At 36.2% G+C, this 12,491-nt stretch overlaps 1 protein-coding gene across 2 annotated transcripts in view; it reads left to right on the forward strand.

Annotated features, from left to right (window-relative positions):
- LOC127434181 (receptor activity-modifying protein 3-like) overlaps window positions 1–12,491 on the forward strand; it is a 33,438-nt gene that overhangs the window by 20,219 nt on the left and 728 nt on the right. For both annotated transcript variants that reach the window (XM_051686732.1, XM_051686733.1), the window contains 3 exons: window positions 2,760–2,789; window positions 2,884–3,040; window positions 10,613–12,491. The exon at window positions 10,613–12,491 is cut by the window's right edge. In XM_051686732.1, coding sequence (XP_051542692.1) covers window positions 2,760–2,789; window positions 2,884–3,040; window positions 10,613–10,868 — 443 coding nt within the window. In that variant the 3' untranslated portion in view covers window positions 10,869–12,491. The remainder of the gene's footprint in view (window positions 1–2,759; window positions 2,790–2,883; window positions 3,041–10,612) is intronic.

The raw sequence follows: 12,491 nt of genomic DNA on the forward strand, positions 1-12,491 counted from the left end.
TGTTCAGTCTTTTTCTAATTGTACTGTCATGAACTTTAACATTTAACATGCTAACTGAGGCCTGTAGAGTCTGAGATGTAACTCTTGGGTTTTTTGCAATTTCTCTGAGCATTGCACGGTCTGACCTTGGGGTGAATTTGCTGGGACGTCCACTCCTGGGAAGATTGGCAACTGTCTTGAATGTTTTCCACTTGTGAATAATCTTTCTCACTGTAGAATGATGGACTTTAAATAGTTTGGAAATGGCCTTATAACCCTTCCCAGATTGATGGGCAGCAACAATTGCTTCTCTAAGATCATTGCTGATGTCTTTCCTCCTTGGCATTGTGTTAACACACACCTGAATGCTCCAGACCATCAAAGTGCTCAAACTTCAGCTTTTATAGAGGTGGTCACACTTGCTGATGATCAATTAATCAAGGGGATTTGATTAGCAGCACGTGGCTACTACTTAGCCTCTTAATTCCTATGGAAGCAGTAAGGGTGTACTTAGTTTTTCACACATGGTTTATCCATTTTGGCTTTATTTTTTGTTAAATAAATCATGACACAGTGTAATATGTCATGTGTTGTTGTTCATCTGAGGTTGTATTTGCCTAATTTTAAGACCTGCCAAGGACCAGATGATTTTTATTATGTCCTGATACGTAAAACTATAGAATTCAAGGAGGGTGTACTTTCTTCTTCCCATGACTGTATGTTGCACACACACACACACACATATATATATACCGTATATATGTGTGTGCAAGGGAAATGTAAGAAAATCACATTAAGTGTTTTAACTAAACCTGTACTACTGTACTTTTGTACTAAATGTGCTGCAGTTTTTAGCGAAGTCTCTCTTCCGGAACGATCACTGACAGATGCAGTGTCATGAATCTGTGCGTTTACTGGTGTCTTGGAATCACAATGCTCAGAAATAATTATCATGCACTAGAATGCTATGTTTGACAAAATTCTCCTGCTTCTGACAGAAAACGTGCGCTGATTGTGATCGATCTCCCCCCGACCGCTTCTGTCATGGCATCCGTGTAACGTTTAACAACAGATAACGCACACAACTAACACAAAACATGTGTGTTTCATGTCCATTTCTCTCAGTTTGTGAAACACTCTCAGCTGTTTGGGTGTGAGACACTAAAATACATGACAAACGATGTCCTGTATGGATTTCATATGGAACGATTTCGTATTAAATGGCACGGTTGGCAACCCTACTAATCAGTCAACTTCACAATGACACTCTTAGCAGCATGAAAAACTAAATTGTTCAAATTTTGAATAAATTATACACAGAAAGTGAGCAATGGACATACATGTGATAGGTTACAATGTTCAGCTGCAGCTGCATGTATTCGAGACAGCTGTGATTGTGATTTCAGTTATTGATCTGATGAATCGTGCAGCTCTACATCTTCAGAAGTGTGAAAGCAGTCTCAATGTTTGCCTGATTCACCGGTGTTCGACTCTACAACTTTTATCACACTGAACGATCGCTGCTCACCTTTGAACACGTCTGCATCCTGACGCAGGAAACCGCTAAATTTAGCATGTAACACAACAACAGTGAAGGCCTGACTGCAGAAACATTCAGTTTTAAAGGGACAGTTCACCTAAAAATGACAATTCTGTCATCATGTGTTATGCATGATAGCTTCAGTCACCGTTTACTTTCATTGTGTGTTATAAAAATAAATCTGAAAGTGAATGGTGACTGAAACAAACATCTGTCTAACATCTCCTTTTGTTGAAGAAAGTCGTGAGTAAATGAAGACAGAATTTTCACTTTTGGATGAACTGTCCATTTAACTGCCGTTATGTGTCAGAACCGGAGCGATCGCAAACACACGCTGGATGTGATCGGACGCGAGGCTTCCTGTTCATTTGCATATGGGGCATGTTGTATCTGTGAGACGGTCTCAGTCTGCTCTCACGCACCGTCTGGATTCATGCGCTGCTGCAGTAAATAATCATGTTTTCACAGACCAGCTGAGACCGGTTTCAGTTTCCAGACTGGTTTATGGTGGTTAGTGCTGGTTTGATGATGTTCATGCTGGTCAACAAGACTGATCTCTTTGGTGAAGCTGGTTGACATTTTTTGCTTCAGTGAATTATTAATCTCAGATTCAGGGCAAATGTGCTATTAAAAGGTGATCATCTTTTCTCATTTCACAGGGAAAGAGTTTAGAGTTTAAATAGAAGTGTGTTTTGCTCTGGTGAAATTCACTGAATTTTTCATAGAGGCACCTGAATAAAATTTGCATCTCAAGTCTTTCCCGAACTAGTCTCGCGTATCCAGACTTTTTAAAAAGAGTGAATCACCATAAAGTCTGATTCACTCTGCAGTCCATTCTGTGCAAGAAGCGGAAGTGGCAAATCCAGTAACTAGTTCTTCCTCTTTGAAGTGCTCATAATATCACTGCAGTTTCTTTTAAACACTCTTCAGTTTCCTTGCGGAATGATATAATCAAAGTATGTACTAAATGAACACTAACTCACTGATTTTTCTGTGGGCTTAGATCATTTACATGATTTTATTCATGCTGTATTATTCAAAGTCAAAATAATAGTGAATTATAGTGTTTAACTGTTAGATATATTTCATAAATTAGGAATTGGTCATTTTTTGCATTGAAAGCTGTGGTTCGACTAAAGAGAAATGACTGCATGATTTTAAGTTCACAAAGACCCCATATGTAAAAACAGAGACAGGCTCGATCTGGTTGCTAAACATTTGTTCCTTTGTGTGTTTGCAGTGAACGCACTGATGACGAGAGGTTTATCAGGTGAGAACAGAATTAAACATTTAAACTGAGTTTGATCAAGTGAACTCTTTATATCATGACTGATGCTGAATTATTTCCTGTGATGTGTGTGCAGCTACAGACAGCGATGAGTTTACGTTCACACAGCGACCGCAACTCCAGTGCAACCACACCGTTCTGCAGCAGGAGATGGAGAAGTGTGGAGAACGATTCACGAGAGACATGGAGCTCGTTCATCCTCACGACAGATGCAACCTCACACTCTTCATAGGGTACATCACAATCTCACTCACTTCACAGGGTACATCACTACCTCACACTCTTCATAGGGTACATCACAATCTCACTCACTTCACAGGGTACATCACTACCTCACACTCTTCATAGGGTACATCACAATCTCACTCACTTCACAGGGTACATCACTACCTCACACTCTTCATAGGGTACATCACAATCTCACTCACTTCACAGGGTACATCACTACCTCACATACTTTATAGGGTACATCACAATCTTACTCACTTCACAGGGTACATCACTACCTCACACTCTTCATAGGGTACATCACAATCTCACTCACTTCACAGGGTACATCACTACCTCACATACTTTATAGGGTACATCACAATCTTACTCACTTCACAGGGTACATAACTACCTCACACTCTTCTTAGGGTACATCACAATCTCACTCACTTCACAGGGTACATAACTACCTCACACTCTTCATAGGGTACATCACTACCTCACACTCTTCATAGGGTACATCACAATCTCACTCACTTCACAGGGTACATCACTACCTCACACACTTCATAGGGTACATCACAATCTTACTCACTTCACAGGGTACATAACTACCTCACACACTTCATAGGGTACATCACAATCTCACTCACTTCACAGGGTACATAACTACCTCACACTCTTCATAGGGTACATCACTACCTCACATACTTTATAGGGTACATAACTACCTCACACACTTTATAGGATACATCACTACCTCACACTATAGGGTACATCACTACCTCACTAACTTCATAGAGTACATCACTACCTCACACATTTTATAGGGTACATCACTACCTCACACACTTTATAGGGTACATCACTACCTCACTCACTTCATAGAGTACATCACTACCTCACACACTTTATAGGGTACATCACTACCTCACTCACTTCATAGGGTACATCACTACCTCACTCACTTCATAGAGTACATCACTTCTTCACACACTTTATAGGGTACATCACTACCTCACACACTTAATAGGGTACATCACAACCTCACAGTTATTTTGAGTAAGCATCATCTTCATTTGTTACACATAAAAGCATCTTGCTGTCTCAATGATTTGCATTAGTTGACCAATTGTGCCCTATATCTATTGCCCCGGTATCTACACCATATCACTTTAACCCCCCTGGGGGCTTTTACCCCAAAAGTGGGTTAAAAAAGACAGATGTGTCTTTAGCCCCATTGTATCCTAATCATTAAAATATTATGTATTATGTAAATATTATACATATTAATAATATACAGTGTTTCTTTCTTCTGCTGGAGTAATGTTATATGTCTAAACCCGCAGTTAAACTTTATTTCTGTTTTTACCATAAATATGGTTTCAAAGCAGCTTTACAGTGAATTACAACCTAAATTTCTTACAAATAAAATATCTTTTTTCATAATGTGTAAAAATATATTATAAGTATATAATGCCAATGTATGTAGCTCATGAAAGTCTTTAGATAATGTGTCTTCAGATTTATTTTAATGGCTGTCAATATTATTTTTTTACACTTGTTTTTTTCTCTGAAACCCCAGTTTGAAAACTGATGGGAAAACTCTGTCATCATTTACTCACCTCCACAATGTTCCAAACCCATATGACTTCTTCAGTGGAACACAAAATGAGACATTATGCAGTTTGTTCAGGCTCAGTCACCATTCACTTTCACTTCAGGTTTTTTCTATACAGTGGAAGTGATGACTGAGGCTGAACAAACTGCATAACGTCTCATTTTGTGTTCCACTGAAGATAGAAAGTCATACGGGTTTGGAACATTGTGAAGGTCAGTTTTGGAGCGACATAAGAATGAGTAAACGATGACAGAATGTTCGGTAACACTTTATTTGACAGTACTGCTCTACATTTATATACTATATAATTACAACAACTAAAGTTACACTGTGAGTATACTGAAGTACACGTACTGTCAAATAAAGTGCATCTTAATTTTCTTTTTTGATAAACTGTTCCTTTAACTAAAATGTTTTTATTAATAATAATTATAATAATAATAATAATAATAGTAGCTATAAACGGTTTAATTCCAGCAGTTATTAAAGTGGAGTAGAATGAACCTGATTAATGTAATCATGTAATATCAGTGTGTTTCTGATGTTTCACGAGAGACTCCATCAGTGTTCCTGCAGATGTTCATGGAGACGTTCTCTCCAGATCACAGTTTTCAGTCGCATCATATAAACACGTCCACTAGATGCCTGTTTACACATTTATTTCAACAGTTCTCTCCACATTTCCTGCAGAAGATGACTTTTACTTTAAACATCTCTATATTTGTTATATACAAGGCTAACATCTGAGTATGTTTGTCTTGTTTTCCAATAAAATATCGAAATATTACGCTTACTTGGGAAGCAAAAGACATAAGATATTTTGTGTTGTTTTCAAAGAAATGTAATAAAATCAAGTCATGTTTATGCTTCTAATAGTGTTTTCTTGTTTTAAGCATAAATGTTATGAAATGTGGTTAGATTTCTTTGAAAACAACACAAATTATCATTTTGCTTCCCAAGTAGTTTCTCTTGTTTTGAGGATGTTTAGATATTTCTAAAGGAAAATAACAAAAATATTCAGTAAGAAAGATGATTTTTTTTTTTTTTTTTTTTTTTGTAGTGTAATCAGTATTTTTGTTCAGTAAAAATATATAAACATCCTTAAAACAACATACGTTTAAATAAATTCGTTTTTCTTGTTTACAGCAAATATAATAAGTATTTTTATTTACTCCATTGGCGTATTGCTGTTTTATCTTGTTTCAAGCATAAATCCAGGTTTAGCTATTTTAGCTGATTCTCAATGTGCGTTCTTTTGCATTATTCTGGATTTGTTTGATGTCATCATCCACCACCGACATAAAAGAAAATATACATGAGTTTATTGAATTGACATATCGCAGATGTGCTCTACGTCCTCCTGTCCCTTCTGACTTCATTCTTTCAAGGTAGTTGAGCAAGACCGGTCTTCACGACAGCACAGTCTGTTCTTTGTGTTCTTAGCATTGAGAAACAGTAATATTCTCTAGTATTAATTTAAAAATATTTCTGAATACTTCTCAAAACACACTGTGTAGAATGAGCCTCCATCTGCAGATTGAGCGGCTGTGAAACACACACAGAACATGAACAGGAGTGAACTGAGTTCTGCAGTAGTTCAGGTGAGATCTGTACGGATCATTACGTCTCTGATTGTTTTTCTGATGAGCTCCAGTGTGTCTCTAATGTTAATATGAGTTTTATATTCTGGTTGATGCTCATGAATAACAGTGATGTTGTAACTGGTCACAGATTCTCCGCTAACACACTTTATAGAGAGAGACAATCAGGCGTCTGGTTTGAACTCAGACGGGTCAGAACATGGACACCAATTACTGAGATTTGAGCGGAACTGGTTTTCCAGAACGCCTGTAGACATCAGCACTTCCAGAACACACACACACACACACTCAGATTAAAGCACTGAAGGACCAATCACATTTCAAACACATATGCTCATTTGCATAATAATCACAGGAACCTTTCAGTCACCTCATTAGCATTCATTTATTCAATAATGTATTCATGTCAGTCATACATGAATCTGTCAGCTCATTCAGTTTAATGATGCAGCTTATATTCCACGTCCACTCTAATCCATTTCAGAAGCAGAATCAGAATGAGCTTTATTGCCATGTATGCTTACACACACACACACACACACACACACACACACACACACACACACACACAAGGAATCTGTCACGGTGACAGAAGCTTCCAGTGCAAATGCAACCATGTACAGTATATATACATACATACAAACATATACATTTAAACATATATACATAGTGACATAAAAAAATAAAAAATAAGATATAACAGATGAAAAAAGAGAAATATATAATATAGAAATATACAATATAATTTGTTTAAAAACTCTGTTTACTGTTTCCTAGTGTCATCATTTTCCAAAGTATGCTGTACAAACAAAGTTGTAGTGTGAATGAGAGACGTAACCATAAAAAATTAATCCGTTTTCAAACGAAAACATATTAGTGTGGATGTGGCCTGTATGACTTTACTCATCGAATTCTGTTCTATTCTATTCTGTTCTATTCTGTTCTATTCTATTCTTTTCTATTCTGTTCTATTCTGTTCTATTATGTTCTGTTCTTTTCTATTATGTTCTGTTCTATTCTATTCTGTTCTATTCTATTCTATTCTGTTCTGTGCTATTCTGTTCTATTCTATTCTTTTCTATTCTGTTCTACTCTTTTCTATTCTATTCTGTCCTGTTCTTTTCTATTCTGTTCTGTTCTATTCTGTTCTGTTCTATTCTGTTCTATTATGTTCTGTTCTTTTCTATTCTGTTCTGTTCTATTCTGTTCTATTATGTTCTGTTCTTTTCTATTCTGTTCTATTCTATTCTGTTCTATCCTATTCTTTTCTATTCTGTTCTACTCTTTTCTATTCTATTCTGTCCTGTTCTTTTCTATTCTGTTCTATTCTATTCTGTTCTATTCTATTCTTTTCTATTCTGTTCTACTCTTTTCTGTTCTATTCTGTCCTGTTCTTTTCTATTCTGTTCTGTTCTTTTCTATTCTGTTCTATTCTGTTCTATTCTGTTCTGTTCTATTCTATTCTTTTCTATTCTGTTCTATTCTATTCTGTTCTATTCTATTCTTTTCTATTCTGTTCTACTCTTTTCTGTTCTATTCTGTCCTGTTCTTTTCTATTCTGTTCTGTTCTGTTCTGTTCTATTCTATTCTGTTCTGTTCTGTTCTGTTCTGTTCTGTTCTATTCTATTCTATTCTGTTCTGTTCTATTCTGTTCTATTCTATTCTTTTCTATTCTGTTCTTTTCTATTCTGTTCTATTCTATTCTGTTCTGTTCTATTCTATTCTTTTCTATTCTGTTCTATTCTATTCTGTTCTATTCTATTCTTTTCTATTCTGTTCTACTCTTTTCTGTTCTATTCTGTCCTGTTCTTTTCTATTCTGTTCTGTTCTGTTCTATTCTATTCTATTCTATTCTGTTCTGTTCTGTTCTGTTCTGTTCTGTTCTATTCTATTCTGTTCTGTTCTGTTCTATTCTGTTCTATTCTATTCTTTTCTATTCTGTTCTTTTCTATTCTGTTCTGTTCTATTCTGTTCTATTCTATTCTGTTCTATTCTATTCTATGGCATGATTATGTCTGTATTTCTCTTCTGCCTCAGCAATGGACTGAGATTTAAAATCGAATATTTCACATTTGGCATACTCGTTGTGTCTCGTTGTGTTTCCTGCTTATTTCTAACCTAGTCTTGAAGGGTTCGTCACTGATAACGATCAGCAGATGGTGAAACAGACACAGAATTGTGCTGATGTCACTTTCCTCCCTAATGACTGTAAATCTGAAGATCTTATCATATGGACCAATAGTGCTGCAGTAATGATGGCTGTTAGCCGTAATGTTTGTCCTCTAATGGGTTTTATAGCCATACATTATATGTGTGTGTGTAAAGAATACTACAACGAAAGCAAAAATCACTGAATTTGAACACACACTGAACACGACGAGCTGTTCTGTGAGACATCAGAAGATAAAATTAAAATTAATATTGCATGTATTTGGCACAGTGAAAATGAAGCCTATTTTTCATACCTCGGCAATCAGACATTAAATATCCTGCGCTGTGACATACAATTGTAAGTATACATCATCATGGTAGAATTTCTTTATGCTAATTTTAAATATGACATTTATCATTTTTCATGCTCACTTTTATACATTCAATTTGCCGCCTGTACAAACATTACGACAGCTGTGACATCAGTGATGTGAAGTGTCATTGGCTTTCATGTGTCATGTGACCGAATGTGACATTCTGATGTTTGGATGTGTATTTTTAAATGAGATGTGATGACCTTCACGGAGATGAAGACTTTCAGCGATTCAAACGTTCAGTTTTACTCTGTCTCTGTTATCGTGTGACTTCAGAAGATTTTGAATGCAGCATGAGTCTTTTGAAACACTTTTATTGTGCTTTTTGCAATATTTGGAAATAAATTATTGTGACGGCATTTGTATCTGACTGTTAAATCTTTCTTTTACTGTATATTGTTGTTATATTATTATTGGTTAGGGTTAGGCGTTGGGGTGGGTTTAGGTGTCAAATAATATCTGTATGATGGTGTAATGACAATCTAATTATTATACATTTACTTGCCTTTTACATGTTTTATGTTGTTTTTAATTGATCAGGTTTGTGAATGGGGTTGTGTTAGGGGATCTGAAATATCAATATGATGGTATAATGTAACTAAAATAATCAGTATAATGAAATGTTGTGATTAAACATGGATAATTATTCCAAAGATTGAGCCTACGTTTTCATTTGAAAGCACTTTGATTTGATCATGTTTACGCCTCTCATCCAAAACATAATAACATTTTCCTCCACCAAAAATGGGAGTTTTGAAAACGCTCTGCATGACTAGGGGGAAAATGTATTTTCATTTGAACAATTCATTATTGATTCTTAAAAACCCAAGATCGTCTTTTACTCTGTGCAGCATGAATGTTGCTATTTACTACATAAATACTTGTGAATAATACAAATCATGCATGCAAACAAGAAACACATAACATATAATATAACATTTCAAGACATCATATTTATTGATGGGATACATGGAAGTTGTAAATTTTTAAACATCTAAAATGTGACCAAAATGATGAATAACGAATTAAATAAAATTAGTTACATTTATATTTTCCTAATGTACCAAGTTAGAAGGTCTCGTGTATAATTGATAACAGCACTAGCTGAGAGAGAATTTCTTTCATATGTGAGCAAAATGAATATTATGACTGAAATACATTCAAATTAATCAGAATTAAATCAAATCAAAAGTGTAATCGAATTTAATTGAGAGCGTGTGAATCGTTATCGAATCGAGAATTACGTTTTGTCATGAGACTGCTTGACTATGTTCTTCAGTGAAATTGAAGCTGACTATTTGACTCAATATTCATGTGTCATGTGTATTAATGGTTATTAGAGTAACCCTGTCAACTAAACATCATGTTCACATCAAACTCTATTGAAATAAATTGTGAATTTGAGCACTAACAGAGAGACATGCAGAGTTGCTGTCAGCAGAATGAACTGTAGAGTGAATAAAGATGTGCCGGGTGGACAAAAATGTATTCAAGAAGTGAGTGTCTGTGTATTATGATGTAAATTCAAACTGCAGCCCTCGTTTTCTGAGGCTTCATTGAGATAAAAAGGGATGTAAGACGTGTCTTTATTCACATTATAAAGGTCTGAACTCTCGTCTCAGATGGAGAGAAAGTGTCTCATATATTCACCCCACTGAACTCTGGGAAAAGCTTTTCAGGTTCAGTGTTGACAGAAAAGCTCCATCCTTTGAACTCATTTCACTGAAATATGAGCTGTGACGGAAATGACTGATGAACTGATTGTCAGAGCTCTTAAATGGAAATGTATTGATTCTTAATAATTGCAGACTGATTTCAGTGAACATGTTTTATCTGTCTGTGTTTCAGAGAGTATCACGTGTTCTCCTTCTGTACGGAGATGAACACCGAACGCATCGGCTGCTTCTGGCCGAACCCTCTGGTGGAGCGTTTCATCATCCACATCCACAAACACTTCTTCTCCAACTGTACACTGGAGCGCGTCATTTACGTCGACCCACCCGACAACATGCTCACCCTCCTCATCCTCATCCCTGTCTTCCTCACACTGGCCATGGTGGTGCTCGTCGTCTGGTGCAGCAAAAGAGGCGACTTTCTGGCCTGAAGTCTGAATGACTGAAAAACTCTTTCTGTTCAAACCGATAACCGAAGTTCTAATCAATAAATCTGTGGAAGTTTTGGCTGTTGAGCTCTTTAATGGACCAGTGAAGATCTTCATCAAACTGAAGATTCTTGACGATACAGGAACATTAAATGTGCAACTGTCAGTGCATCTACTGTAGAAGATCCTTCATGTTGTACTTTACGTCAAACGCTTCAGTTCTGCATCGTGTGTTTCTGTGGAGCGTTTCAATCATTTGCGTTCAACTCGCTGTGTCGTTTCTGTGGCTCATTGAAACTGAACTGCAGCAGCTCAAACCAATAATTCCTGTTTAATCGTTAATACACAAGTGTGAATATTCATCAGGATCTCGGGACTCTTTTGAGATTAATTGGAGATTTCTGAAGTGGCATTTTGGTATTATGGATGTATTGACCTGTGTACTGTACAGCAATTATTTAATGTTTTAATTAAATAACTTAGAAATAGACTATTTGTCAAGTACACATACACACACACACACACACACACACACACACACACACACACACTGTAGTGTTGTTATTTGTTGAGTTTCATCATAAACAATCATGTGTAAACTGCTTTACAGAAAGTGACATTATTTTATCATTGTAGATAAAGCGTTTGTCTGTCTGTTGAGCCATCAGAGATAATGATGCTTTAATAAGTAAATGTATGAACTCAAACATTGAGCTTTTGTGATCTGAAAATGTACTGTATAGTAACTGTAAATCATATATAACCCTAAATGACTTCATATTAAAAAAATATATATAGCCACAAGCAGAATTATCAGGGTCTAAGCAGTTTGGTAAAGTGGAGAAAATCACCATGATTGCCAAAATACTTTGTTGGTATCCAGCCAACCACTGAGGTGACTGTGGCTCAGGTGGTAGAGCAGGTTGGCCCCTAATCACAGGGTTGGCAGTTTGTTTCCCGTCCCACATGACTCCACATGCCAAACTGTCCTTGGGCAAGACACTGAACCCCAAGTTGCTCCCAATGGCAGTCTGCCATCATTGCTGTGGGTGATTGAGTCACAGTGTAAAGCACTTTGAAAACTGCTAAGGTTAAAAAAGCACTATATAAGTGCAGACCATGTAAGAGTTTTCTGAAAAACATAGACCATTGGTTCGATTCGCACAAAACTTTGCATTTATAATCTAGAGACCCTTGTGACAAAAAGTTATGAAAGGAATTTTGATTCATCAAAATCTTTTAGAAGATTTAAGCCAATTAATAATTTTTTGGCCATGGCCCAATTTACTTATCAATATATAACTTCTGAACTATTTTTCTAACTCTTTGCCATGAGGATGAATCAGAGGAAAAATAATTTTGATTCTAGCCCATGCTGTTGAAGAGATATTAGCAAAAATGTAAAAGTGTGTGTTATAGCGCCACCTAGGGTCGGATGGGTGTGTGTGTGTGCGCCTAAATGGTGGGGGGGATTTGGGACCATCCTACCAAATTTGGTGTCTCTAGGACTTACAGTTTTTGCTAGGACACAAGAAGGTTCATTTGTCTAGTCCCACAAAATGATGATTTAAACAAATAAAACACATTATTAAAGGAATTAAAGTAAGTGCTTGAACAAAAATAAGA

Source organism: Myxocyprinus asiaticus, chromosome 44 (assembly GCF_019703515.2).
Source record: "Myxocyprinus asiaticus isolate MX2 ecotype Aquarium Trade chromosome 44, UBuf_Myxa_2, whole genome shotgun sequence".
Lineage (NCBI taxonomy): Eukaryota > Metazoa > Chordata > Actinopteri > Cypriniformes > Catostomidae > Myxocyprinus > Myxocyprinus asiaticus.